The 26,591-nt window shown below is 48.7% G+C and overlaps 2 protein-coding genes across 2 annotated transcripts; both read left to right on the forward strand.

The window, feature by feature from the left end:
- The first annotated feature begins 10,598 nt into the window (after positions 1–10,598).
- Positions 10,599–12,730, forward strand: Ccno (cyclin O). The gene is made up of 3 exons (XM_036206827.1): positions 10,599–10,985; positions 11,508–11,693; positions 12,245–12,730. Exons 1-3 carry the CDS (start codon positions 10,599–10,601, stop codon positions 12,728–12,730), a joined length of 1,059 nt encoding a protein of 352 aa, XP_036062720.1.
- A 3,591-nt stretch (positions 12,731–16,321) lies between these two features.
- Mcidas (multiciliate differentiation and DNA synthesis associated cell cycle protein) lies at positions 16,322–21,555 on the forward strand. Its single transcript, XM_036206818.1, has 7 exons — positions 16,322–16,438; positions 16,531–16,627; positions 16,805–16,896; positions 19,125–19,197; positions 19,683–19,924; positions 20,876–20,986; positions 21,121–21,555. Exons 1-7 carry the CDS (start codon positions 16,322–16,324, stop codon positions 21,553–21,555), a joined length of 1,167 nt encoding a protein of 388 aa, XP_036062711.1.
- The last annotated feature ends 5,036 nt before the right edge of the window (positions 21,556–26,591 follow it).

Below are 26,591 nucleotides of genomic sequence, written 5' to 3' on the forward strand. Positions count from 1 at the left end.
ACTTCCACAGCACAGTCCATCACAAAGGGAAGTCAGGACAGGAACTCAAGCAGGGCAGGAACCTGGAGGCAGGAGCTGATGCAGAGGCCATGGAGGGTGCTGCTTACTGGCTTGTTCCTCATTGCTTACTCAACTTTCTTTCTTTCTATTTTTTTTTTTTTAATTTTATTTTATAGGCATTGTTTTGCCTGCCTGCATGTCTGTCTAGGGCATCAGATCCCCTGGAACTGGAACTACAGACAGTTGTGAGCGGCTATTGTGTGCTGGGAATTGAACCCAGGTCCTCCGGAACAACAGCCAGTACTCTTAACCGTTGAGCCATCTCTCCAGGCCCCTCACTGATCTTTGAAACTCTATTTTTATTACTTAGAGGGATTTTCTCATTTCCCAACAACAAATTAACAAATTTCAAGTACATTTATTTTTTTTAATTAAATGTAGAAATCTCATACAAAAAAACAAATGAGGGGCTGGAGAGATGGCTCAGAGGTTAAGAGCACTGACTACTCTTTCAGAGGTCCTGAGTTCAATTCCCAGCAACGACATGCTGGCTCACAACCATCTGTAATGAGATCTGGTGTCCTCTTCTGGCCTGCAGTCATACATGCTGTATACATAATAAATAAATAAATCTTTTAAAAAATGATTATGATAGGAACCTACCACAATGACTTGAATATTACAATAGGTATTTAGTTTTAACATTCATTGGTGAATGAGTAAAGGACGCTGCCCTTTTTACCTTATGTGTAGAGGGAAGTAAACATAACACTCAGTAGCAATCTCTAATTTTAGGTGTATGGTGGCGTAGGACCAAGGAATTAAGAGCAGAGTCAAATGTGACTATAGTTTGGAGTCTCTAGCTAGTCCCACTAAGCAAAATGCAACATCATCCTAGAGAGGTAGGCAACCCTGGACACATGGAAGCAGAGGTCCTGCGTGTAGAGCTAGTGTTGAGCTTGGGTCTCTTAAGCCTGGGTTCTACATATTACTAACACTATAATTGCCAGTTGGGTCTATGGGTTAGACGTTGATATTATGATATAAAACCTAGGCAAGCACTGTGCCTGGACCTCAGAGCATTTGTAGGTGGCTCACTTGTGCTGGGATGATTGATCTTGTCAACTTGATGAGATTTAGAATCCCCACTGAGCATGTCTGTGGAGGGGTTGCGTTAGTTGAGCTGGGGTCCTGAAGAAGGGGAGAAAGGGAGCTGAACAGCGCCCTTCACCTCTCTCAGCTTTCTGACTGGATAGATGCTTCCACCTCCATACCATCCCAATGTGATGAACTCGACCCTTCAACTCTACCTCTAAAAGTCTCTGCTTAAACCGCTTTAGTCAGGTATCCCGTTGCGCTGTGGGAAAAGTAAGTCATGTGCATTCCTGCAAGTGGATACAGAACCAGGAGAGTAATGATTTACTACACAGATGCAGTGAGATGATGGAGGGAAACTATTCTCAGTCTCCAAAGACACTGGGAAGCACTGTTCCTGGATGATTGACTTCAACATCCAGGCATGCTACATGAGAAGAAAGACACAGCCCCACCATCAAATCTATGTAGCTAATATACTTAGAGGCTGGATCCTATCACATCCTGAGGGGTCTCCTTGGAGCCTCTCCTCATTTTCTCAAAAGCTTATACGTCAGGCGGTGGTGGCGCACACCTTTAATTCCAGCACTTGGGAGGCTGAGCCAGGCAGATCTCTGTGAGTTTGAGGACATCCTGGTCTACAGAGCGAGATTCAGGACAGGCACCAAAACTATATGGAGAAACACTGTCTCAAAAAACAAACAACAACAACAACAAAAGGTTGTGATGAGGCTGCCCTATTTTGGTCTATACCCTGGGATTTGATTTGATTTTGCTATCAGTATCCCCAATTCTCCTCTGCGTTCAGGGCAATGGTATGTCTTCTACACCACTGTAAAAGCTAGAGTGGTGTATAAAACATTATAAAAGCATAAAAGGACAGCCACAGCAGCAAGGTCCAGTTACATCCTAGCAGCAGCAGTTTTAAAGGCTTCCTTGAATACTTTGTCACGCTTCTTCCTGTAAAAGGTGAAAAGACAGGCTGTACTCTCCAGTCATGCCTCAAGAACAAAGACACCGCCACCACCCCAGAGTCCGAGACCAACTGTTCTCTGAACCCTTCCCTCTCTTTGTCAGCCAGGCTGCCCAATAGACAAAATTGCACTCCTCAGCAAAGGGAAACTTACCTGTCTCTCCACCACTGATGCTCTCAGGTCAAGGGCAGACTGTGACCACCCTTCTCCAAATAGCTTTATGCTTCCTCTGGCCTCAAAGCCTTGTTTCATATCACTCCTGACTCCCAATTAGTTTTTAACCTCTTGGAGCACACTGAGGGTAGAGAATCCTGCTTGTCTTATGTACCACAGACTCTGCAAGGTGGACTCCAAGAAAAGACAGCCAGCTCTGGGGGCTCTTCAGCCTTGGGGGAGTCTGTGGTGGTATTGTGTTCCCCAAAATATTGTGCACCCTAATAAACTTATCTGGGGTCAGAGACAGAACAGCCACAATATTAAACATAGAGGATAGGCAGTGATAGCACACGCCTTTAATCCTAGCATTCCAGAGGCAGAAATCCATCTGTTCAAGGACACAGCCAAGCATGGTGACTCACTCCTTTAATCCCAGGGAGTGATGGCAGAAAGCAGAAAGATATATAAGGCATGAGGGCCAGAAACCAGAAGCATTTGGCTGGTTAAGCTTTTAGGCTTCTGAGCAGCAGTTCAGCTGAGATCCATTGGGATGAGGACACAGAGGCTTCCAGTCTGAGGAAACAGGATCAGCTGAGGAACTGGCAAGGTGAGGTAGCTGTGGCTTGTTCTGATTCTCTGATCTTCCAGCGTTCACCCCAATAGCTGGCTCCAGGTTTGATTTTATTAATAAGACCTGTTAGATTCCTGCTACAGGACTCTGTCCCCTCCAATGGCTATCCTCTCATGGCGTGGGTTCAAGGATGGGCTGGGGCTTTCATCTGACTCTCCTTCAGCATTTGAGAGTATAGAATGACACAGAGGGAGGACGCCATGCTGGAACCCTGGACTTGGCTTTGAGTCCTGCAGATTGCATTTAGCAGCTGTGGAAAGTTAACTTTTGAATCTGTCTGATCTTGTTCTCGAACCTAAGAAGAGCCTGGGCCTAGCTCAGCTGAAGGAGGCGGCAGTTTCAGGCTGCAGTGAGGTGCATCCTAACAAGCTGAAGGGCACAGCAAACGCTGACAATAGCTACCTGATCTGTCTCCACTGCCTCTCTGGCCAGTCAGTTGCTCCCTCCTGATTCCCATCCCGGCCGTAGTCAACTCCCTTTCTTGCTCCTCCATTCATCAGGCCTACTCGGGCCTCAGGACCTCTGCACTGTGCAATTTCTCTGACAGATACTGTTCCTGCAGTTGTCCACCTAGTCACTCCCATTACACGTCCTTGCTCAGATGCTACCTTTACACTCTGCTACTGCAGCCCAACCCAGGGCATCCCCCATGCCACAGTCCTTGTATCTTGTCTATCTTTGTATAAACATCCTACAGGAGCTTCATGAAGGTTGGATGGTGCCAAAACCCTAAGTGCCAAAGCCAAAGCCAAAGCCAGTCTCACACCCAAAGCTACTATTCTGTTGTCATTATTTGCTGGGATTTGCATCTGTCCCCTCCCAACCTCCCAGTGTGGTTATTTTCAGTGATGGCGCTTTCAAAGGCAATTAGAGAGCCAAGAGAGCTCCTCTGTCCCAAAGGAGGTCAGGCCCTCTTACAGAAGGTCTTAAAGGGTGTGTGTGTGTGTGTGTGTGTGTGTGTGTGTGTGTGTGTGTTGTGTGTGTGTGTACATGCTCACGTGCACACTCAAGTGTGTACTTTCATGAACGGAGTGCAGAAGAGGATCCTCCGTCCCCTGGAGCCTGACTTACAGGTTGTTGTGAGCTGACAGACATGGATGCTGGAGACAGAATTCAGGTCCTTTAGAGAACAATATGTTGGTTTAAATGAGATTGCCCCCTGTAGATCTCATGCATGGGAATACTTGGTCCCCAGTTGGTGGCTGTTTGCGGGGGATTAGTAGTTGTGGCCTTGTTCCTGGAGAAATATGTCCAGGAAATATGGGGGCAGGCTCTGATGTTTCAAAACACTCATGCCATTCTGTATTAGGGTTAGGGTTCTCTAAAGGAACAGAACTGGGAGAGAAAAAGTGTGTGTGTGTGTGTGTGTGTGTGTGTGTGTGTGTGTGTGTGTGTGTGTAAAGGGATTAGTTAGAATGGTTTACAGGCTGTGGTCTAAGTAGTCCAACAATGACTGTCCCCTGCTGGAAAGGCCAAGGATCTGGTGGTTGTTTGGTTCCCGAGACTGAATGCCCCCGCCATCCCACTCTGGTGCTGGAGTTCCAGGAAGGTCCTAGATTGCTGCCCGGTCTGTGATGGAATCCTGAAGAAGTAGGTCAAACACCATGAAGGAAGGGCTCAGGAGCAGGACAGATGAACTTGCCAGAGAGAACAAGCAGGCAACCATGAAAGATTCCTCCTTCTGGCCTAAATGTGGGTTGCCACCAGAAGATGTGGACCAGATTTAGGGTGGGTCTTCCACCTCAAAAAATCCAACCAAGAAAAATCCCCCCTGGGTGTGCTCAGCTGTTTGGGTTTTGGTTAGTTCCAGATGTAGTCAAGTTGACAACCAAGATTAGCTATCACAAGAAGGTACCAGAAGAAAAAACACTTATCCCAAGCTGAAAAAAATCACATTTTTCTGGGCTGGAGAGATGGCTTAGTGGTTAAGAGCACCAATTGCTCTTCCAGAGGTCCAGAGGTCCTGAGTTCAATTCCCAGCAACCACGTGGTGGCTCACAACCATCTATCATGAGATCTGGAGACCTCTTCTGGCCTGCAGGGACACATGCAGACAGACCACTGTGTACATAATAAATAAATAAATCTTTTTTAAAAATCCTATTTTCCTCAGCCATCGTTGGTGGCAAAAAGACATATATGTTATACCTTAGTTAGACCCTCAGGTAATTGTGGCAGGCCCAGGTCCTGTTGAACACTTCATGAGCAGATGACATCTCATGCAATCCTCATGACAGTCTCAAGGGCTACTCTTACCACTGCCACACCCTGTTTTTCAACAGCTAAGGAAACTGAAGAACAAGAAGGCTGTGTGATTTGCCCAAGGGTCACAGCTGGTGGCTGCAGCTGGGCTTGGAACCCAAGCACCTTAACTTGGAAGTAAATGCTTAGAGCCATTGTTGCGTACTGCCTGTGCCTGACAGATTGCCTCAGGTGGGCGGGAGAGAGAACACATCTACGCATAAGGAAAGCAGCACACTTGAGCGTGTGTACTGAACCCTTCATGAACTGGGGGTTGGCAAGACACCAGGAAGGTGGCTATGAGAAGATAGCCATTTCCCCAGGTGGACATTGAGCCATAGAAGTCAAACATCTGATTTAGAAAATGGCCTGGAAAAAAAAAAAAAAAATCCCTGCCCTTTGTTTACCAAATACCAGCAAAACTTGTCTGACTTCAAGTACTTTACATACCACTCAGTTTTGGAGCTTAAGCATGGTAAAAGAAAAGATTCATAAGTAAATAGAATTTCCATTGACATCAAACTGAGTTTAAAGGTTTACTAAGGGCCCCACAAAGTTGTCTAAGGTGGGTGGTAACTCACTGGTTTTGTTTGCCCAAAGAAGGTCCCAACGTAAAATAAATGCGGTGTTCCTGCATTTCCCCACCCTTGAGCTGGGGTAAGAGGAAAATGAAGCTTTGTCTTAGGCTCCAAACTGAGCAAAAAAACCCAAAAAACAAAAACAAAAACAAAACAAAACAAAAAAACCCAACCAAACAAACAAACAAAAAACCACCACCAACAACAACAACAAAAAACCCAAACCCCCCAATCTTTGGCTCTTTTCCTATTAATAAAATATTTCCTTGTATGTTTTATAAATTGTACCTGCAAACAACCAGGTCCAATCATGATTAAGCAGCTTTCATTGTAAAAAGCCTGGGTTTAATTAGGTTTTACGTTATTAAAGTTGTTTTCCTTGTAGCTTCTTTAAAATGCATTGGGCCAGGCTGGAGAGATGGCTCAGAGGTTAAGAGCATTGACTGCCCTTCCAGCGGTCCTAGTTCAATTCCCAGCACCCATATGGTGGCTCACAACCATTTATAAGATCTGATGCCCTCTTCTGGTGTGCAGGCAACATGCAGACAGAGCACTGCCTACCTAAGAAATAAATATTTGAAAAAAAAAAAAATGCATTGGGTCCCAGTTCCAGAGAGGTTAACAAATAAGTTATAGACCTCTCACAGGACAAATGAAAAGCCCCGGAATTGGACCAAATCATTCATACCACAAATACTAAGGAGAGTATGACACCAATTTCTCAGTGACAGTCCAGGGTAGAAATTTTCAGAAGGTAGAGCGACAGACCATAGTGTGTGTAGGGATGCCAGCTTACAAGTCCCATCTACAACTGCATCCAGAAAGAGTGAGGCAGACTGAGGTACAGAATCTGCTGGTCAATGTTGATGGTACTAGTCACCCTCATTCATTGATGACACATAAATTCTCTTCCCCCACTCAGCTTCATTTTTTAAGGATTTATTTATTCATGTATTTTATGTATATGAGTGTTCTGTCTTCATATACACCAGAAGAAGGAATCTGGTCCCAATACAGATGGCTGTGAGGCAATATAGGGTTGCTGGGAATTGAACTCAGGACCTCTGGAAGAGTAGTCAAGTGCTCTTAACCACTGGAGCCATCTCTCCAGCCCCCAACCTTATTCTTGAAGCCCCAACTTCAAATATCTGTTCATCTTCCCCATGTGGGTTCTTGACAGACATCTCCAGAACAACAGGCTCACACAAAATCCTTATCTTCATACAAGCTTCCGATTTGAGTCTTTGCCATTTCAGAGAAGGACAATACCATTCTTTCAGCTTCTTAGGCTGGGAAACTTGGGATGAGCCTTTGCTCACACCCTACAGCTTTACGAAAATCCTGTTGGCACATAGTCAAAATATACCTGCACTCTATCCACTTCTGGCAACCTCTTGAACCCCTGCCCTGGTCCTAGACTCCATCTGCTCTCACCTGGATTAGTTCAGCAGTCTCTTCAGTGGGGTCCCTTTCTCTTGGTATCTTCTCTACCACCTGTATGTATATATGTATTCTCAGTCTGGTTTGAACTTGAACAATGCTATACACAGGAATATGATGTGAGTCATATATATAATTTAAAACTTATTTTTATTGTATGTACAAGGTGTGCATGTGTGTGGGGCTAAGAATGGTGAAGGACAATTTTGTGTAGTTGGCTCTCTCTTTATCTTATGTGGGTTTTAGGCACTGGACCCAGCACTTTTATCCACCGAGCCATCTCACTGACCTCCATCTATGTAATTTTAAGGTTTCTGGAAATCCCATTAATAAAAGAAAATCAACAAAATGAATTGTGACAGTATATTTTATTTTCAACACCCGGGTGCCTCTTGTCAGAACCTATGTGTGTGCCGCCCATTTCTTCCACCTGTTACTCTACTCCAGACAGGCTCCTGCTTCCCGGCCTTGGCTTCTGCTGCCTCTACCTGAAATGGTCTCTCCCCATAACACGTGTGCTCCCTCCCCAGCTCGTTCAGGTCTGCGCCAATGTCACTTGTCAGTGCGGGTTTTTGTGACGACTTAAGACTCCCCTGTTGTACATGCTCTCCTGCTCCTCTTCCTCACTCCTTTCTTCCTCTTAGCTTATCTCGCCATCTAAAATATTAAATATATGTCTAAATATTATTTGACCATTTGGGCTACTCCTCCAAAATGAACACTTTAAGAGCAGGAATGTTTGTTTACTCTATTTGAAGTTATATTCCTTGGATTTAGAAAGATGGGCCAATTAGATGACCTGAGATCAGCCTTTAGGACCCAGAGATGACCCAGGATTCTGCTTCCAGCTCCTCTTACTGCCTTTTTTTACACAGAATACTTTTGCCCAAATGCTCCTCTTTTCTTCTATCCATCCACCTTCCCTACCTTGGTTTAACGATCAATGTTTGGCTACCTTTCCAGAACAGCTAGACCGATCTTGCTATGAAGTTGCATGGCACCCAGGTAAGTTCTCCAAATGTCAGGGTGCACCAATGGATTTGAATAGGCTGTTGTTACAGTATAATGCTCCATGTAGTGTTTAAATTTTAGATAAACATTTTTTTCTTATGATTATGTCTCATACAGTATTTGGGACGTACTTATAAAATATGCATTTATTGTTTATCTGACATTTAAATTTAAGTGGATATCTTAAGGTCTCCCCACCCCCGCAACTTTAAAACCAGCAAATCCTCTATTACCACCCTTATCCCATTCAATACATATGAAAAATGGTTCTTTACCCCAACAGAACATCAGCTTTATAAGGCCCTATTCAGCCTCCCTGTGCCAGATACAGCAACAAGCGTTCCACAAACACTGAATGGATCCACCTTGCAGAAACTCAGGCAACATCTGCTGAGATCCACCCTAAGGACAGACAAAACCCTGGAAAACAAAGTATTTTCAGGGGGGAGGAGGGGCCTTCAGAGGCTCACACCCACCAAGCTCAGATTGATAGGTTTTCAATTTACCTCCAGTGTAATAGATAACATTGTTGACTCCTAGGATCAGCTTCAAAATGATCCCACCATTTTACATTCAAAAAGGACATTCGAGTTTTTACATCGATTTCACTTGACCCTCAAGGCAAGTAATAATATCCCTTTACAGACGAGGACATAGAGACCGAGTCATGCCTTGCTGAACATGACCATTAAATAGGAACATTTGTTCCTTACGAGTTTCCCTTGTGCTCTTTCCAGCTGGACCAGTAGGCAGAATCCAAGTTCCTGGATCCTTCCCCTCACTCTTCTTGGAAGAAGTCAGATATGTGACTCCTTTTCTGTGGATTCTGTTGATCTTCCCATAATGATAGCTACCACCATCCTGAGAGGAGCCAGAAAGCCAGGCACTTGCAAGTTGAAACCCCTTCTCAGGTGAGTCTCAGCCTACCCCGTGTCACAGGTGCTGCGGTTTAACCCGGAGAGCAAAAGCTCCTTCAGGATTATAGAGACTAGAAACAGTGGCGAGAATCAGAAATCCAGCGCCTTTCTCTCCCCGTCTTCTCTGCCGGGTTTCTAGGGGGCAGAATTTGCACGTAAATTACAAAACCTTTTCGGCCCTCTTTGGGATAAGTGAGGATGGCCGAGTGTGCAGATTTCATGGCACCTAACGACCTCATCCATTGGAGTGCTTCTGTGAAGTTCTGGCTGAGCTTTATCTAGGTAGGTGTCTTGCATCTGGGAAATGATTACGAGGTCAGTCAGTTAGAAGCCCCTTGTGTCCCGGGGTCCCTTCTCCTAAAGTGTTACAGTCTCTCCTGCGGATTCAAGGTAGAGAAGGACTCCAGCCTGGGTCAAGACCTGAGTCTGAAGTAAACCAGTTAGGGCTGAAGAAGGGTGTCCCATTCTTTCTCTCCTGCCTGTGCGCCCCGCCCCCAGCTCTGCATTCCTGTTTCCCCTCCAGCCTCCCCAGGGCGCACGGCACAGCCTGGAAAGGCCGTGTTTAGAAGCTAATGACCTAAATCAGAACACACTGTGAGCAATTCGACAGAAATGCCACCTGTGACATTACGTTCTTAAACGGCTACAGCCTCGGTTTTTTTTTTTTTTATTTTTTTTATTTTTTTGGCTTGGGATGAAAAGTGAGGAACAGAGTATCCAGAGGGCAGTAGACTTGCTGTGCGTCGATCGTTTGAGGCAGTTTTCCACGGTGTTGGATCACAAATACCTGGCTGGCTGGACGGGCTCCCACGTACTTACTTAGCGGATGCGAATAATATGTCAAATCTCTGCTCCCCGAGCAGAGAAATGCAGAATGAAATGCAATAGATTCAAATGAATTCACAGTCCTTTTATATGGGATCTCTGAAGAAAACTGTACTGACAGAATCTAGCCCGATTCTTGGTCGGGAGCTCAGATGCAGCAGACCCACCTGGGTAGGCAAGGGTCGGCACAGAAGATGATCACACCAGTCCAGACAATCTAACCAAGGACAAGGAGCTGTCCTGTCGCCTCCCTGTCCCCTGGGAGCAGCTTTTCCCTTTTTTCTCCCCCAGGAGACAGCTGAACCGCTCAACTAACCCACGGCTCACCTAGGTCTTCAAGCGCTTCCACTCAGCGCGCGCAGCTGGCGCCAGGACCCGGGCTGCGGTTGCCAGGGTGACGCGAGACGCGCGCGGAGCCTGGAGCTGAAGGCGGGTGCGAGGCGCGAGTTTGCAACGCCTCCTCCCCGCCCGCCCCTGCGCCATCGCGGGAGCCACGCGTTGCCCGCACGCGAGGGGAGTGGCCCTGCCTCCGGGAAAGCGCGGCTCGGGGTGGGGGCCGCTCGGGGCTCAGCCAGTGAGAGGCCGGGGGAGGGGTGGAGGGAAGGCTCAGGCCGGGTACTTAGAGCGGCGCTGGCAGCAGGACCCGATCTTCCTCGCTTTCCTCGTGCCGACGCTCAAGGCCCGCCGCAGCCGGGCGTTGTGGGCGCCAGAGCGGCTACCCGGTTGTATCATGGTGACCCCTTGTCCTGCCAGCCCAGCCAGCCCCGCTGCGGGAGCCGGGAGGCGGGACAACCATCAGAACCTCCGCGCCCCGGTGAAGAAGAGCAGACGCCCGCGCCTCCGGAGGAAGGAGCCGCTGCGGCCGCTGAACGCGTGTTCGCTCCCGGGAGACTCCGGCGTCTGTGACCTTTTCGAGTCCCCCAGCTCTAGCTCGGACGGCGCGGACAGCCCAGCGGCGTCTACGGCGCGGGACTGCAGCTCTTTACTCAGCCCTGCCCGGCCCTTGACCGCGCTAGATCTCCAGACCTTCCGAGACTACGGCCAGAGCTGCTATGATTTCCGCAAGGCGCAGGAGAGCCTTTTCCATCCGCGGGAGTCTCTGGCGCGACAGCCACAAGTGAGGCGGTTGGCAGAGCCAGACCCCGGCCATCGCGCTTCTGCCTCTCTCTTCTTTGCTGCTGTCTGCCCTTCGCAGCGCCCAAGTCGTTGCAGCCCCATTATCTGCCATCAGTAGGAGCAAAAGGGATCTTTGAGGATTGGGCCACTGACCTCACTCTTTAGATGGAGAAAAGTGTGTGGGGTGGGTGGGGTGGATACCTGAAGTCTGTACGTTAGTTCCGGGGGCTAGAGGAATTTATTAGAATGCAGAGGAGTCCAACAGTTTCTAAGTTAGAGCCGAGCTCCTAAATTTGTTTGCACATCTGCAAAGGGACCTTTCCCCACCCATGATGCACGCCGCCGTACAGTACCGAGCACGAACTCAGGCATTCCAGGGCTCCTGGACTCAGCCAGGGCTGCACTCCCATGTGTTTCCCATTTTTCGGTGCATTTAGCCTTTTCTCTCCACCTCCGTTCGGGAAAGCTCCCTGGACTATCTTGGCCCCCTGCTGCAGCACGCTTCCCCTCTCCCTCCCGGCAGGTGACAGCAGAATCCCGTTGTAAGCTGCTCAGCTGGCTCCTGCCCGTCCACCGCCAATTTGGCCTCTCCTTCGAGTCTCTGTGCCTGACAGTGAACACTCTGGACCGTTTCCTTCTCACCACCCCGGTAGCTGCAGACTGCTTCCAGTTGCTCGGGGTCACTTGCCTGCTCGTCGCTTGCAAGCAGGTACCTCCAACCAGACGCAGGGTGGGGTGTGTTTGGAGCCAACCTCTCCTCCAATGTGCATAGTTCAGCGTTGGGTGGCTGGACTCATCGAGGCAGATGCTCGCAGATCTTTATAGATCATAGCCTTAACTTAACGTATAGTTTCACAGAGTAAACAATCCCTCCAGACCTCAAAGAGATAGGCTGTAGCCAGCCTCCCACCCAAAGCTGTGTAGCACTTCTAAGTCTCTGGAAAGCATGCTTTTTAAATCTGTCTCTTTCTCACACACTCTGTCTCTATCTCACTGTCTCTCTGTCTCTCTTACACACACACACACACACACACACACACACACACACACACACTTACTTTTTAAAAAGTTAGGCTGTAGATAGAGAAGCTGTACCGAAAGCAGCCCGTATGTGGTTTTAAGGGTGGAATCGTGGAAAGGTGTGAGGCTGGCTGGAAGGTTATAGAGTTCAAGTCCCAGTTTCTTCCTGATTTAAAGCTGGGCGGGCTTGGGGCCCAGGAAACCTCCAGGCCGGAACTAGAGTGTACTACTCTGTTGCAGGTAGAGGTGCACCCACCCCGCGTGAAACAGCTCCTGGCCCTGTGCGGTGGCGCTTTCTCTCGGCAGCAGCTGTGCAACCTTGAGTGCATCGTGTTACACAAGCTGCAGTTCAGCTTGGGCGCGCCCACCATCAACTTCTTCCTGGAGCACTTCACTCACGCTCGCGTGGAGGCGGGACAGGCTGAGGTCACCCGGGCCCTGGAGGCTCAAACCCTGGCTCGGGGAGTGGCGGAGCTGAGCCTGGCTGATTATGCTTTCACCAACTACACACCTTCCCTGCTGGCCATCTGCTGCCTGGCGCTGGCTGATCGCATGCTACAGCTCCCTCACCCGCTGGATCTTCGCCTGGGAGAGCACCCAGAGGCCGCACTGCAAGACTGCCTGGGCAAGCTGCAGATGCTGGTGTCCATCAACAGTACCTCCCTGCCTCACATACTGCCTCTCCAGATCTGGGAGAAGTGCAGGCTGCCCCAGAGTTTGAAATAAAAAGCACACCCTTGGGTTTCTTTTATCCCCTGGCCCTGGCTCTGTGCCTTCAAGAGAGTGTGCAGTATTAATCCAAAGAGAATTTCAGGACCCCTGCTTGTAAATAGTGTACAACAGTGGAATCTATTTATTTTTCAGTACACGAGGGCAGGGTAACAGTCCTGGCTTGCTGAAATGCTGCTGTTGTCCGGTCTGCCCTTCCCAGGTAATTGATGGTCAGTCAAGATGGTGGCCAATTTCAGAGTCTCTCCTTGCTCCTGACTTTTTTTACTCTGTAGCTAGCAGCTCTGTGAACACAAGCCAGCAAGATTTTATATATGCCACTGTTCCAGTAATCAGACAAGTCAAGGTTGCCTTGTCTGTATCTTAACCCCCTCCACTCTGGAGGCCGTGTCCCCTCCCCCACACCAGTGGCCCAAGGAGTGTGAGACCAAAGTCACTGTAGTCTGTGTTGACCAGAAGGGCAGTGCCTGCCACTCACTGATGTGGATCTGGCAAGCCTGGGGGACCAGGGAGGCATACCAGCAAGAGATAAAGCAAGCGACATCCCTGGTGCACCCCCCAGAGGTGTTGGAAAGGAGAGTTTTTGCACGCTCTTTAGCTGTCAAAACCTGAGCCATTTCCCCTGCAGTCACATGCATGGTTCAGTTCACCCTGCTGCACAGGCTCAGGGCAGCAACGGCGGCGTGACAGTAATAAAGAATATATTGACTATTTGCAACGTATCCTGCACGTGTTTAACATTTATTTCATTCTTCGACCATGCTATGGAAGCAGCCTTCTCCCATTTTGCAGACACTAGGACGCAGGCAATGGGATGGACGAGAGTCTTACGCTTAGCCACACTGCTTAAGCTGCTAGCAAGCTGCTACCGTTTATGCCACTGGATTCTTCTAAAGCCCTCTTTCTGTGGTAGACACCTCCTCCTTTAGTGCTCCTGGACTCGGCACTCTGTTTTTGTCTTTGCCCCTAGTCTTGCTACAGGACTCACTTTCCAGACGGGAGACTCGGTTGGGAAGTGGGAAGCTCCCTGGGCTGCTGTATCACAGTATCTTCAGACTCTGTCATTAATCGGCTGTAGGCCCTGCCCCCCAGCCCCACCACCTGCAGCAAATTCTCCAACTCCAGTGGACCTCAGGGTTACGTTTAAATGGGAGTGTGTCTGTGGTGGGGGTGGGGAGCCAATTTGCCAGGAGACCTTAGGCCCACTTCTCGCCTCTAAAAACGGAATAATGGCACCCATCTCAGGGCTGCAGTGTGGCTATGCTGAGATGATCACATGCCCCCATTTCTAGCACTGAGAACCCTCAAGAATCAACAGTGGTAGCCAGCACAGTGACAGGAGGAGAGATGTTTTGCAGGAAAATGAAAAATTAGGGTGAACATATGGTTCCTTGTGAGTTTTTTTTCTCTCTCAAAGTTCTTTTGTATGATTGAAAAATTTTAAGTTGTGGGTAAGAAATCCCAGTTTGTGCCTCTGCGTTTAGAATAAGTCGGAATGTATGCTAAAAGAAATGCAAACCAAAAAATTTAGAACCTTTGCCTTCCTCCACCCTCTGGGAGCTGGGTTCCTTGCCTACCTTGGCTCCCTCAGGCCCTTCCTCTCTGGATATGCCGGTGTGCTAAGCTGGCTAGAGCTCTCTCCTTGGGAACAGCTGCCGTGTGATGATGGTACAAGAAGGGGTGAGGACCCCGGCACCTGTCCAACTCAACCATCTGGGGCCCTCGTGAAAAGAAGTGGCTCTTTGGGGGTTGTTAGCTTCACTAGTGCCTGACAGTCCCATCCCCTCTGACATTTCCGTACCTGTCGCCTAAATTTTCCACAACTAGGGAACAGAGCCAGGAACAGGCGATGGGAAGCTGGAAGTTTAGTTGGAAAGGCTGCTTAAAAACAAAAACAAAACCAAACAAACCCTAATTTGTCTAAGCATTAGGCACTGTGCATACATAAAGCCAGCTCCTCTTTCCAACTCTGCTGGGGGGTGAGGGTGCTGGTTTTTCTTAAAGGCATGTCTGGTCTGGTGGGGTCTCATCCCCATCCTTGTGCATTCTCACACCAAAGTCAGCGCTTGCTTCCTCCCTACCCCTCCACCCCCACCCCCACCCCACCGGCTCAGATCCAGTAAACAGATGTTTTAAAGTTTACTCACCATTATCCACCACTGTTAGGAATAGCTTGGTTCTTAATTCAGCTAATGGACGCAAATAAAAGATCCTTCACTTGTGTTATTAGATGAAAGGCAAGAGCAAGCTGTCCACAGAAAGGTATGCAGACTCCTATTTCTGACGCTTGTTTACATTGAACTGATCTGGGTGGTCCAGAATAAGGTCCCCTCACCCAAAGATGCTTCATTCTGGCCGGGCGGTGGTGGCGGACGCCTTTAATCCCAGCACTCGGGAGGCAGAGGCAGGTGGATCTCTGTGAGTTCAAGGCCAGCCTGGTCTCCAAAGTGAGTTCCAGGAAAGGCGCAAAGCCACACAGAGAAACCCTGTCTCGGGAAAAAGAAAGAAAAAACAACAACAAAAACAAAAACAAAAAACAAAAAAACCCCAAAACAAACAAACAAACAAAACCCCTCTATTCCGAGAGATGTCCCTTTCCAGTAGACTCAAATTCTGGAAGATGCTTCTTCCGGGGAGAGGGGCTGACTTAGATCTGTGGAACTGCAGCTGAAAAAAGGACAGCCAAATGCTAGGACAGCAGGCTGAAGACACCAGGGTTTTAGTGGATTTGGAGATGTCCACAGTAGGGGTTTTCAGAAACTGGAGTAAATGTCACTCACAGCCACCCCCCCCCACCCCCCGCGGCAGTCTTTTAGCTCAGGTTGGCCTGTGAGCCAGTGTGTAGCCCACCCAAGCTGGTCTCAAACTCGCGGCAATCCTCCTGCCTCAGCATTGTCACTTTTCTTGATCCTTAAAAAATATGCTTAGGCACCATTCCCGGGGAAGTTGCAAGGCTCGAGTACAGAGCGGAGCTCTTGATAGTAGGCAAGAATGAGAGGCCAAATGAAAGCCATATGCCCAAATCCAGAACGTTGTTCAGATTTGAGGGAAGTTTCTGTAATCTGGAGGCTGGCCTGGGAAGGCCCTCTATTGGCCCTCTACTCCCCCTCTAGAACCTGCTGAGAAAATTACCGAGTCCTGCTTTGGCGATTGTCACTCCACATTTATTGCGTGCCTTGTGTCTGGGGTGGTAAGAACAATCTAAGAATCGTTAACTTTCGCATCCCTGCTGTCCATAAGATTGGCAGGCTAGGGACCGGAGGTGCCCGCCCTCCCTCCCCTCACCCCCCCTCCAACCCCCCACCTTCGCCTGGCACAGCCAGGAATGCCGCGGCGCCAAAGGGCGCTCGCGGGCCGGGCCCCGCGCTCGCAGTTCCCGGGGGGAAGCCGGGTTGCCAGGTTGGTTAACGCCTCCGCCCGCGCGCAGATTGTCCCGGGCTGAAGGCGCCACCTCTGGCGCTCAGGCGCCAGCCGCCCCTCCCGCACAGCCCTTCTCCTCGAGGCCCTCCCTCCGCTCCTTCCACGCGCCGTCGCCCATCTCAGCCACCAAGAGGTGCAGCAGCGCTGGGTGTGGGTCGCCATCCCAGGATGCAGGCGTGCGAGGGCAGCGCAGCCGGACGCCGGGCCTTCGACAGCATCTGCCCCAACAGGATGCTGGACCTGTCCCGGCGGCCCCTCGGCAAGCCCGGGAAGCCGGAGAGGAAGGTGGGGATGCTCGCTACGGTCTTGGCTCGGGCAGAGCCTACTAGCCCCGCGCCCCGAACGCTGACCTGAGTTCTCGGTTTCTGTGTGACTAGTTCGTTCCTCCGTGGAAATCCTTCTCGGGATGCAGCGGCGACAGCCCAGTGTCGGTGTTCGAGGATCCCCCTGACGCAGAGCCGGCTGCACTGCCAGGTGAGCCCCGAGGCACCTGCACGACCCCTAGATTATCCATGCCAGGGGTAGGTGCGGCGCACGCGGTCCGCAGCCCCTCTGCCCCGGGCTCCGTGGTCCTGGTTGAGGGTCCTGGAGGCGACCTGGCAGAGAGGCTTAGGGTTCGCTGGGTGCGTGTCTCCCGATCTCCCTGCGCAGCCCTCACCACCATAGACCTGCAGGACCTCGCAGACTGCACCTCGCTACTCGGCTCCGAAGCGTCTCCTAGTGGTGATTCTTCTGCCTCGCAGGTACTCTTTCCCTTGCTTGGAGCTTGGCCACCTTCAGAACCAACTGCGAACTTGGTGGGTTTATTGCCTCAAAGGTCTCAAGATGGACTGGAAGCACAGGCACATTCGGCATATTGAGGGAAGCCAAGCATCCCAGATCCCAATTTTCTCCTCCCTCCTAGTATGTTATTAAGTTCTCACTTTCGGAGCCAGTGTGGCCAACTTTTATTGCAGGGTCCCTTTGTCATTCACTTTGTCACCCACTTCTGACCCCTCCTTTCTATTTCGTGGGTACTAAGGGAGTGTCGAAGTCACTGGGGGAGAGAGGACAAGGGACTCTGTAAACAAGCTGGAGGAAAACACTCTGTCTGCAGAGATGGACGTTCGGCAGCTGGCCGCTTTGAAAGTTTTATTCTGTTCTTCCCACCATGCTAGTTAGTCCTTTACCATCTTGGGGAAGAGAAACTTTCCCCCGTTCTCCTCTAAACCGTCTCTCTACTTCAGCCCATTCTCACCTCTTGCCATCCCTGACACATCCCAGCCAGAGAATGAAGCCTCCTCAGCTCCGGGACCTCAGAGGCCAGGGACTTGATTCTTCTTTGGTGGCACACGAAGTGTCCGGAAGGACAGATGAAGCCCACAGGAAGAGGACTACATCCAATTTCCCTACAGCAGATGCTGGGACCACAGGTCCATGAGAACAGGCCTGGTATAGAACTCTGCAAACTTCATGACCCCCATGAAGAGCTGAGGAACATTCCTAAGGACTCCTCTACCAGTCGGTTACAACCTTAGGGAAGAGCTCAGAGTAGGGGTGATGCCCATAAGCAGGATCTTAAGGCAAGTGACCTTAAGGTTAAGTGACCTTAAGGGAGTGACCACTACTTTTTCTCTGCAGAGGCTGCTTAATTCTTTTTAGATCTGATGCTCCAATAAAGAAGACAAGCCTAGGGCCCTGTCACCAGACCCAGAGTCCTCAATGTCCAACAGCTACTGAGGTCATCTGTCTTTTTTTTTTTTTTTTTTTTTTTCCATGAGGGAATCTGTTACTTTGAAAACAGGGCCAGAATAAAAAAGGTTAGAGTCAAAGTTTTGAGTCCCCAAAATATATGACTTGGAAAGAAGGGCTTTAGGGAGAACAAGATGATTAATACAAAGATAAAAATCAATAGTGGAATCAGTAGATGTCTCTGGGATAGATCCCTTCATACCATGGTCCTAGAGATTCCTTTCTAACACTGGCCTCCAAGCAAGCCAGGGCTTCCTAAAGACAGACAACGAAGCAGCCAGGAGAGAGGAATGAAGCAGACATGGCCATGCCAGCCTGGTCACTGGGCACTGGGCAATTCATCTTCTGTAGGATTCTCTCCCAAGAAGAAGAAGCATCCTGTGGACCTTGCCTACTTTCCACACTGGTGGGAGATTGAACTAAGAGATTGCATAACTAGGAAAATGTCGTTGACTTGAAATGTCCATCCCTTAAGAGAATGGGAAGATGCCTGGACTCCACCTTACCATTTCCTTCTCTCTCAGGCACCTGGGAACCCTGGCTAGGCAGCATGAAGGCATATTACACCATAGGTGAAAAGCCAACTCCAACTTTTAGAGAAACTGGGAAAAAAAACTAAAACAACAATCTAACAACAACAACAACAACAACAACAACACACACACACACACACACACACACACACACACACACACACACACACACACCTGTTCCAGCCCCTTGAACAGATACTTTTCCGTAGTATCCCTGGCCCCGTTGGTCACAGCCCATGCTTCCCTTTCCTGTATGGGTGAAGCGGTTAGCACTTTCAGCCTAGGCTTTGGGAGCCTTGGTGCCTGTCCTGGTGTTAATGCCAAGCTCTCTGCTCTTAGAGAGGTAAGGGTGTGTGTTGGGGGTGAGAGGGTGTGGTGGGGTTTAAATTGGAGCTGCAGTTCCATGGGTGCACAAAGAATATGGAAAGGAGTCAGCATGGCTGCCAAACAGCGGACCTGTTAGGAAGCTCAGATGAGTTGTCCAAACCCCAGATGGGCTGGCAGGGGATGGACAGCTGTACCTGTGGTATTTGAGACTTGGAGGAGCTCCTGCTCACCAGCCCAAGGGAAACCTACTGTTCTATGGGTGAGAGGAAGCTTAAAATTTCTGCTTGTGAACCAGAGTGCATACAGACTAGCCTCAGAAGCTTCAAGGATGTCTGTCTGTCTAGAATTGTCCTCTGGCTCACACCGTTGGTTTATTTTAGAACCACTCCTTGCAAACCGAAGAAGATTTCAACCTGCAGGATTTCAGAGACACGGTGGATGATCTCATTGCAGGCAAGTTCCATCTCACTGAGTAACAGGAGGGCTGTCGTCACCTACCCAAACCAGATACTTCAGATTGTGTAGTGGGGAAGGTGGTCAGTCCAGCCACCTGTACTGGCCAGTCCCTTTTTCGCCAAGGGGTCAGACTCTCTCTAATAGAGGATATCCTTTCTCTACAATGGGGAAATTATGTCACTTGATCTTAGGCTAGGCGTTTCTCAGTGTGGGTTCTGGGAATGAGGTCCCTATACTGTGGTGTGGTGTGTCAGAAGTTAAATGATAAGAGTCTGCAGAGGAACAAAACCTTGTATGCCTTCCGGGCCCCAGGAGGTGTGACTGATTCCTTTCAGATTAGCTCAGCAGGTGCGCATGAACAAAACAGCGAGAAAGACCAGGGATCATAGACTTTGCCTTATAAAACTCATACAAACCCGACGTCTGGGTGGCTAGTTGGGCATGATCTGGAGGCAGCCAATCCAGCTCCTGCTTTCTCCCAGATTCATCCTCTTTGATGTCACCTCCCCTGACCAACGGTGACTTTCCCTTTTCCCCTGGTGATGTTTCGTCTTTCGGGTCCTGCCTCTCCCCATCGCTGGATCCACCTGCCTTGGGGTCTCCGCCGCCGCCCCCACCGCCTTGCGCTCCAGACCTGCCGCCACCGCCAACCGAGCTGTACTGGAAGGAGGTGGCCGACCAGAACCAGAGAGCACTGGGGACTGCTCTCATAGAGAATAACCAAGTAAGGACACCGGTGGCTAGGAATCTTGGGGGGGGGAGGACAGGGCTTGGTAGAGAGCACAAGTTGGGAGTTGTAAAGTTTGGGGTGCGCTTGTGTGGGCCCCGTGGTTCTAATAGCTGGTACTATTCCAGTGGCCCAAACTGGTTCTGAATTCGCTAAATCGAGATGATCACACCCCACCGGACTTTCTTTTCTCTTTTATTTTCGGTTTCCTTTTCTTCCTCAGCCCCTTTCTTTTCTTCTAGAGACAGGGTCTGCTGTAGCCCAGGCTGGCCTCTAAACCCTATACAGCAGCACTCCTGAACCTCGAGACATGAGTGACATTTCTGACTTATTGGGTACTGGGGACCAAACCCAGGGCTTCATGCATAAATACTCCTCCACCAGCAGAGCTACACTCCCAACCCAGAGCTACATTCCCAACCCCCGTCTTTTTCTTGAACTCACCATGTAGCACACACAGGCTTGCCTAGAATTCTGGTCCTGCTGCCTCAGTTTCCCCTAGTGCCGGGATTACAAGTGTGCATCACTGCTCTGGGTCCCATCAGATTGGTAATCGTACTAACAGTATGTGTGGAAAGTTTTCTATGTGTCGGACTCTGTGCTTATCAGTTTACTTTCTTCTTGATTCAATACAAAAGGTAGACAATCTCACTAGCCCCATTTAATAGATATATAAACTGAGACAGGGTGGTTGAACTTCAGAGGGAGAACCTAGATGGGCCTGTGGTCCAAATCAGTATTTTTGACTACCAACCAACAACACACTAAAGTTTAACTGAGACAGTTTGTCACAACTACTTCATTAAAAAAAAAAAAAAAAAAGTCAAATCGTTGGCTACCGTCAGGTGAACAAAGGTCCTGATGAGATGTCAGGGTCTGAGTTTAACTCCTGAAGAGTAGACCCACCAGCACCGCGGCCTCTCTCTGATGGTAGATCTCCAACTACAGCTGCACGAGACGCTGACGCAGAAGCAGGAAGAGATCGCCTCGCTCAGGGAGAGGAACGTGCAGCTGAAAGAACTGGCCAGCCGGACCCGGCACCTGGCCTCAGTGCTGGACGTGAGTGGACAGGCGCGCGGGACACCGTCGGGGGCCCCTGGGTGTCCCTGGGTGTCCCTGGGGTAGCCCGGGGCTCTTCCTATCCGCGTCTCCAGGCGAGTCCTCCTGGCTCCAGGCCTCTCCATCTTTTACAGAAGCTGATGATCACGCAGTCCCCAGCAGAGCCCTTCCAGATCAAGGCGACGACGAAGAGGAGCCTGGAGGAGCTGTTCTGTGCGGCGGGACAAGCAGGACAGGGTTGCTCGGAAGTGGACGCCATCCTCAGGGACATCTCCCAGCGCTGCGATGAAGCCCTGCAGAACCGCGACCCCAAGCGGCCCCGGCTGCAGCAAGAGCCAGGCAGCAAGAACTGCAGCTCCAGGAACCTGCACGGGGCCTTCCGAGGGCTGCGCACGGACTGCAGCGCCAGCTCGGTGAACCTGAGCCACAGTGAGCTGGAGGAGGGCGGCTCCTTCAGCACGCCCATCCGCAGCCACTGCACCATCCGGACTCTGGCCTTCCCCCAGGGCAAAGCCTTCACCATCCGGACAGTCACCGGTGGTTACAAATTCCGCTGGGTCCCCAGCTGAGCAGGGACGTGGTTTTCCCCTAAACACTGCCCCGCGTCCAGACAGAAGCGCCGGCAAGCCAGTGGGAATATTTAGAACTGTTTTCCACATCTGGTTTCCAGAATTCTCTGCAAGTGAATGCCATTCGGAAACTAACTTTTTCAGGAACGGAAGTGTTCCTGAAATGTTGATATCTGTGCACTGAAATGTTCGGCTCGGAAGCACTGTATATTCCTCACCTTTTCGCGGCGAAATTGTGTAAGTGTGCATACACATGCACGCGTGCTACACACACATCATACTCCAACTTAAAAGAATTTGTTTTCTAGCGCTTTGATTTTTTATTTGTTTGAGACAGGTGTCCCATCGCTGAAGCTGACCTCAGACTTGCCAGGATGGCTTTGAACTCCAGGTCTTTCTGCTCCCACCTCCTGAGTGCTGCGATTACAGGTGTTCACCACCACACTTGGCTGGTTTTAGGGGTGTTTTAAAGTCATGGGATACTCCAGATTTGTAAGAAGGGAGAATAGTGCAAAGAAGTGATCCCCACTAAAGAAGCCTTCTTGGAATCATCCAGTCGCCAGTCATGTAAGGATTCTAGGCCCAGAAGCCTGGTATCTAGATGAGTGTTCAACACATCTGACTCAATTTCCCTCAGTCTTTGGAGTACACCTCACTGCATCACTACTGAAAATTTTAATTTCAGTTGAAAAAAAAAAAAAAAGAAAAAGAAAGAAAGAACAAGCAAGGTTACACAATTAGGTGAATTATGGTGCAGGACAGGTGCTAAACACATTTGCCTAAATAATCACTCCCTGTAATTTGGTAAGATTCGTGACAGTAGGGCTTGAGTTGGCTCAGCAGTTAAGAGTGCTTGCTGCCCATGCAGAGGGCTGGAGTTCAGTTCCCAGCATCCATTTCGATGGCTCACAACTAACTACTCGGGAGCTCCAGTCCCAGGGGGTCTGACATCCTTTTCTGGCTTTTGTGGGTACCTGCAAACTTCTAGGACACACACACACACACACACACACACACACACACACACACACACATGGGGGGGGGGGCAGGAGGGAGAGAGACAGACAGACAGACAAAGTCTTTAAAATATCTAAATGACAATTTAAATGGCAATGTCTCCATGCATTCAGCCTCATCAGTGCAAATAAAACCAAACTTAGTTCAAAAGAAAAGCCGATTGTTTTAAGCAAATCATCTACACTTCATAAACTGGGCCCCTAATCGTACTTTACATTATGTGGCTGGATCGTCTAAGCAAAATCTGGTGAACTTGGCTTTGATTCCTCTTGTCTTCCTGTTGTCTGTAGTTCCCCCCCCCCCCACCGTTCTGAAATGACATGAACGACATATGTCATCTGTTATTCGTCTCAACCCCACCCCTGCTCCCTGGGCTCCGCTTGGGCAAGCCTCCAGACACATTGCACCACGGGGCACAGCTGCCTCTTCAGTCCGAGTGGACACATCGGGTAGCAGGTGGGTTGTAAGGTGGCAAGACCCACTCCTCCAGTTTCTCGTGTGTGCTGTTATCTGTATTTAAATAGCCATTTAGAAACAACAAAAATTGATAAGACAGACCATGCTTCCTCATATTTTGTCTAATAAATGGACCGAAAGAGCGAGTTGTTCAGATGTTTTTTTCCCCTCATAGGCTCAAATATACAGTTACCACAGGCCAGGGTCATAAAAAACAAAACAACAACAAAGCCAAAAAATGAAATAAACAAACAAAGCTTTTTTTTTTTTTTTTTTTTTTTTTTTTTTTTTTTTTTGAGCTGAGGATCGAACCCAGGGCCTTGCCCTTGCTAGGCAAGCACTCTACCACTGAGCTAAATCCCCAACCCCAAACAAAACTTTTTAAACCATCATGATAAACAATGCCTCCTGCTCTTTGATTCTCTACTGAATTACCTCAGTGACCTCCCTCTGAAAATATATTTGTAGGTTTCTTTTGTATCTTGTGCCTAGATCTAAAATAAACACAGTGCTACTGCCTTTCATTTTTACAGTTCTATAATCACTATGCTAGTGACCAGCAGCACTATCTCCTACTATTTTTAAATACATTTTATTATTTTTAGAAATTCATACACGTATACAATGTACTTTGATCATATTCACCCCTGTTTCTCCCCTAACTCCCTTTAGATCCACTCCCATTTCCCATCCCATCTTAACTTTCCATTTTCTTCCTCTTCTATATAACACACCAAGTCCAGTTATCCTTCATCCTTGAGGGGAAAAGCTTTCTTTTGAACTAATGGCACAAAAGACCAATTTTGCATTAGTTCATAGAAGAGTCTAAAGACCAGAGTCTTCCCTCTAACATATTTATTGAAAAATTGATGGGAATCTCTTTGCCTCAGATTCTAAGAAAACAGTCAAAGAGCAGCATATATAATTGCTTTTTCAGGAAGAGATAAATATACTGCAAACACTTACTTAAATGCTGTGAGGAAAACAGAGAAACTTGGCTTGGGCTGCATACCAGATAGGCTGGGAGCATAAGCAACAGATGTTTATTTCTCACAGTTGGGGCCTGAAAGTCTGAGATCAAGGTGGTTGCTCCTTAGGTTCCTTTTCTTGGTTTGAGGATCACCACTTGCTTGCTGAACAATCATGTGACAAGATCTCATTATGTAGCCCTAGATGGCCTGGAACTCCTGGTGTAGACCTGGCTGACCTGAACTCACACAGCTCCACCTGACCCTGACCCTACCCAGTTGAGTACTGGGATTAAAGGCATACACCGCCATACCCAGTTATAGTGAAATTTTAATAATAATAATAATAATAATAATAATAATAGAAAGTTTGAGGTTAGTTTACAAAATAATGGGTTTCATACATATGTTCTTGTGTTCTGTTTTTATTCATCCTCCCCACATCCACCATCCCATCCCCCCACCTCTCCTCCTGGTTTCCATCTTCTCTACAATAATCCCTGGTTCCGCCTTCAACATGCATTCCACTAATCCCTTCCCTGTTCTAGGAGCTCTCCCTTCCCTCTTGTGGTTCCCTGTTGTCATCACACACACACACACACACACACACACACACACACACACACACACACACACGAGAGATATAGAGATGGAAAGAGACACAGAGACAGAGAGAGACACAGTGACAGAGACACAGAGAGACACAGAGAGACACAGAGACATCCAGATTCTGCATCTGGTGGAAAAAAAATGTGGTGTCTGTCTCCCTGGGTCTGGCTTATTTTGCTTCATGTAATGATTTCCAATTTCATCCGTTTCCCTGCAAAAGTCGTGATATAAATTTTTTAGGGCTGAGTAAAATTCCATTGTGTATCCGTGCTGTGTTTTCTCTCCTCATCTGTTGATACCTGAGTTGGTTCCGTTTTCTGACTACTGTGTAGCAATAAACATGGATGAGCAAGTAAGTGTCTTCAGTATATGTCCTATTGCTATAGCTGGGTCACACGGTAGTTCCATTTGTTGTTGTTGTTGTGTTGTTGTTGTTGTTTTTCGAGACAGGGTTTCTCTGTGTAGCTTTGCACCTTTCCTGGAACTTGCTTTGTAGACCAGGCTGGCCTCGAACTCACAGAGATCCACCTGCCTCTGCCTCCCGAGTGCTGGGATTACAGGTGTGCGCCACCACTGCCCAGTGGTAGTTCCAGTTTTAGTTTGTATGTGTGCGCATGGTGAGTGGCATGGTGTGTGTGTGTGTGTGTGTGTGTGTGTGTGTATGTGTGTGTGTGTGTGTGTGTGTGTCGGTCGATATTGACCATCTTCCTTGATCCCTCTCCACCTTGGTTTTGGGGACAAGCTATCTTAGCCTATCTTACTAAGCCTGCAGCTCTTCCATTCAGCTAGGCTGGCTGATGAACCAGTGCCCAGGGCCCTACCTAGCTCTGCCTTCCTAGCGCAATGGGATAGCAGACACATGATGTTAATCCTAGTTTTAAATGGGGAATGGTGGGGGCTGGAGAGATAGCTCAGGGGCTAAGAGTACTGGCTACTCTTCCAGAGTCTGAGTTCAATTCCCAGCAACCACATGGTGGCAGAAAACCAAGATCTGGTGCCTTGTTCTGGCCAGAAGTCAAACATCCCAGCTTTTGTTTTCATGGTCAGGGGCACTCTCAGGTAAGGAGCAATCTAAAGATCAAGGAGGGGCTGGCTAGTCTGGTTCTTTTAGACAGTCTCTCTCACAGAAACTAACTGGAGTCTCCACAAGAACTAATTTAAGCCCTTCTAATGGCCCCATGGTCCAGTTATCTTGAACTAAGCAGTGACTTCTTAGAGGTCCTGCTACCTCAACACTGTCACATTGGGGTTCAGTCCTCTGACACGTGCACTTTGGGGGACAACCTTAGGTGAACAGCTCTACTATGAAGTGCTCAAAGACTTTTACAACAGTTCCTGGGCATCTGTGGGGGAAGAATCACAGGAATAGAGAAGTCTAGTTCTTCCTTTCCACCAGACCTCCTCACTTTAGATTCCTCAACCTGGGCTGAGGTCTCAGGAGGCATCTTGGTCCTGAAGCTAGTCAAAAATTTTACTTTGGGAGAGATGGACTGAATTGAGAAGAGTCTTTCACACACACCTCAGTGTCTTGGAAGTATGGACAAGCTTATAACTGAATCCCTATGATGGCCCTAATGCTCAGTTAGAAAATGTGTGACCTTTGTCCTTCCCCTACTAACTTACTTAGTTATCAGTTTTATTTACATCTCATGTCTCAGCAAGCCATCTTCATCTAGAGTCTCCTATATCTATCTGGACTGAGCTTGGCTTTACTTCTTTACTTATTAGGGCCTTTTTATTATCATCTGGTTGTTTATACTCTATTGATACATTTGTATAATTAATGTGAGATCATTTCTGATGAAAACTTACCCATAAATAGGACAGTCAAAGTTAGGTAGTGTCAAATGTAAGGAAGTCAGTTTGATTAGACAGGGTAGTAGCCTGCTTTGACTCAATCATTGTTTGGGGGTTTTGCTTTTGTTTCTGTTACAAGGTTTCTCTCTGTAACAGTCCTGGCTGTCCTGGAACTCACTCTATAGACCA

Source organism: Onychomys torridus, chromosome 15 (assembly GCF_903995425.1).
Source record: "Onychomys torridus chromosome 15, mOncTor1.1, whole genome shotgun sequence".
Taxonomy (NCBI): domain Eukaryota; kingdom Metazoa; phylum Chordata; class Mammalia; order Rodentia; family Cricetidae; genus Onychomys; species Onychomys torridus.

What these genes read in the sequence shown, in the direction of transcription:
- Mcidas (XM_036206818.1), top strand. Translation starts at nt 16,322, where the DNA reads ATGCAGGCGTGCGAGGGCAGCGCAGCCGGACGCCGGGCCTTCGACAGC. An exon ending in GGTGGATGATCTCATTGCAG is followed by an intron (nt 19,198 to 19,682) that starts GCAAGTTCCATC and finishes GCTTTCTCCCAG; the next exon opens with ATTCATCCTCTTTGATGTCA. An exon ending in CTCTCATAGAGAATAACCAA is followed by an intron (nt 19,925 to 20,875) that starts GTAAGGACACCG and finishes CTCCAACTACAG; the next exon opens with CTGCACGAGACGCTGACGCA.
- Ccno (XM_036206827.1), top strand. Translation starts at nt 10,599, where the DNA reads ATGGTGACCCCTTGTCCTGCCAGCCCAGCCAGCCCCGCTGCGGGAGCC. An exon ending in CTCTGGCGCGACAGCCACAA is followed by an intron (nt 10,986 to 11,507) that starts GTGAGGCGGTTG and finishes CCCTCCCGGCAG; the next exon opens with GTGACAGCAGAATCCCGTTG. An exon ending in TGCTCGTCGCTTGCAAGCAG is followed by an intron (nt 11,694 to 12,244) that starts GTACCTCCAACC and finishes ACTCTGTTGCAG; the next exon opens with GTAGAGGTGCACCCACCCCG.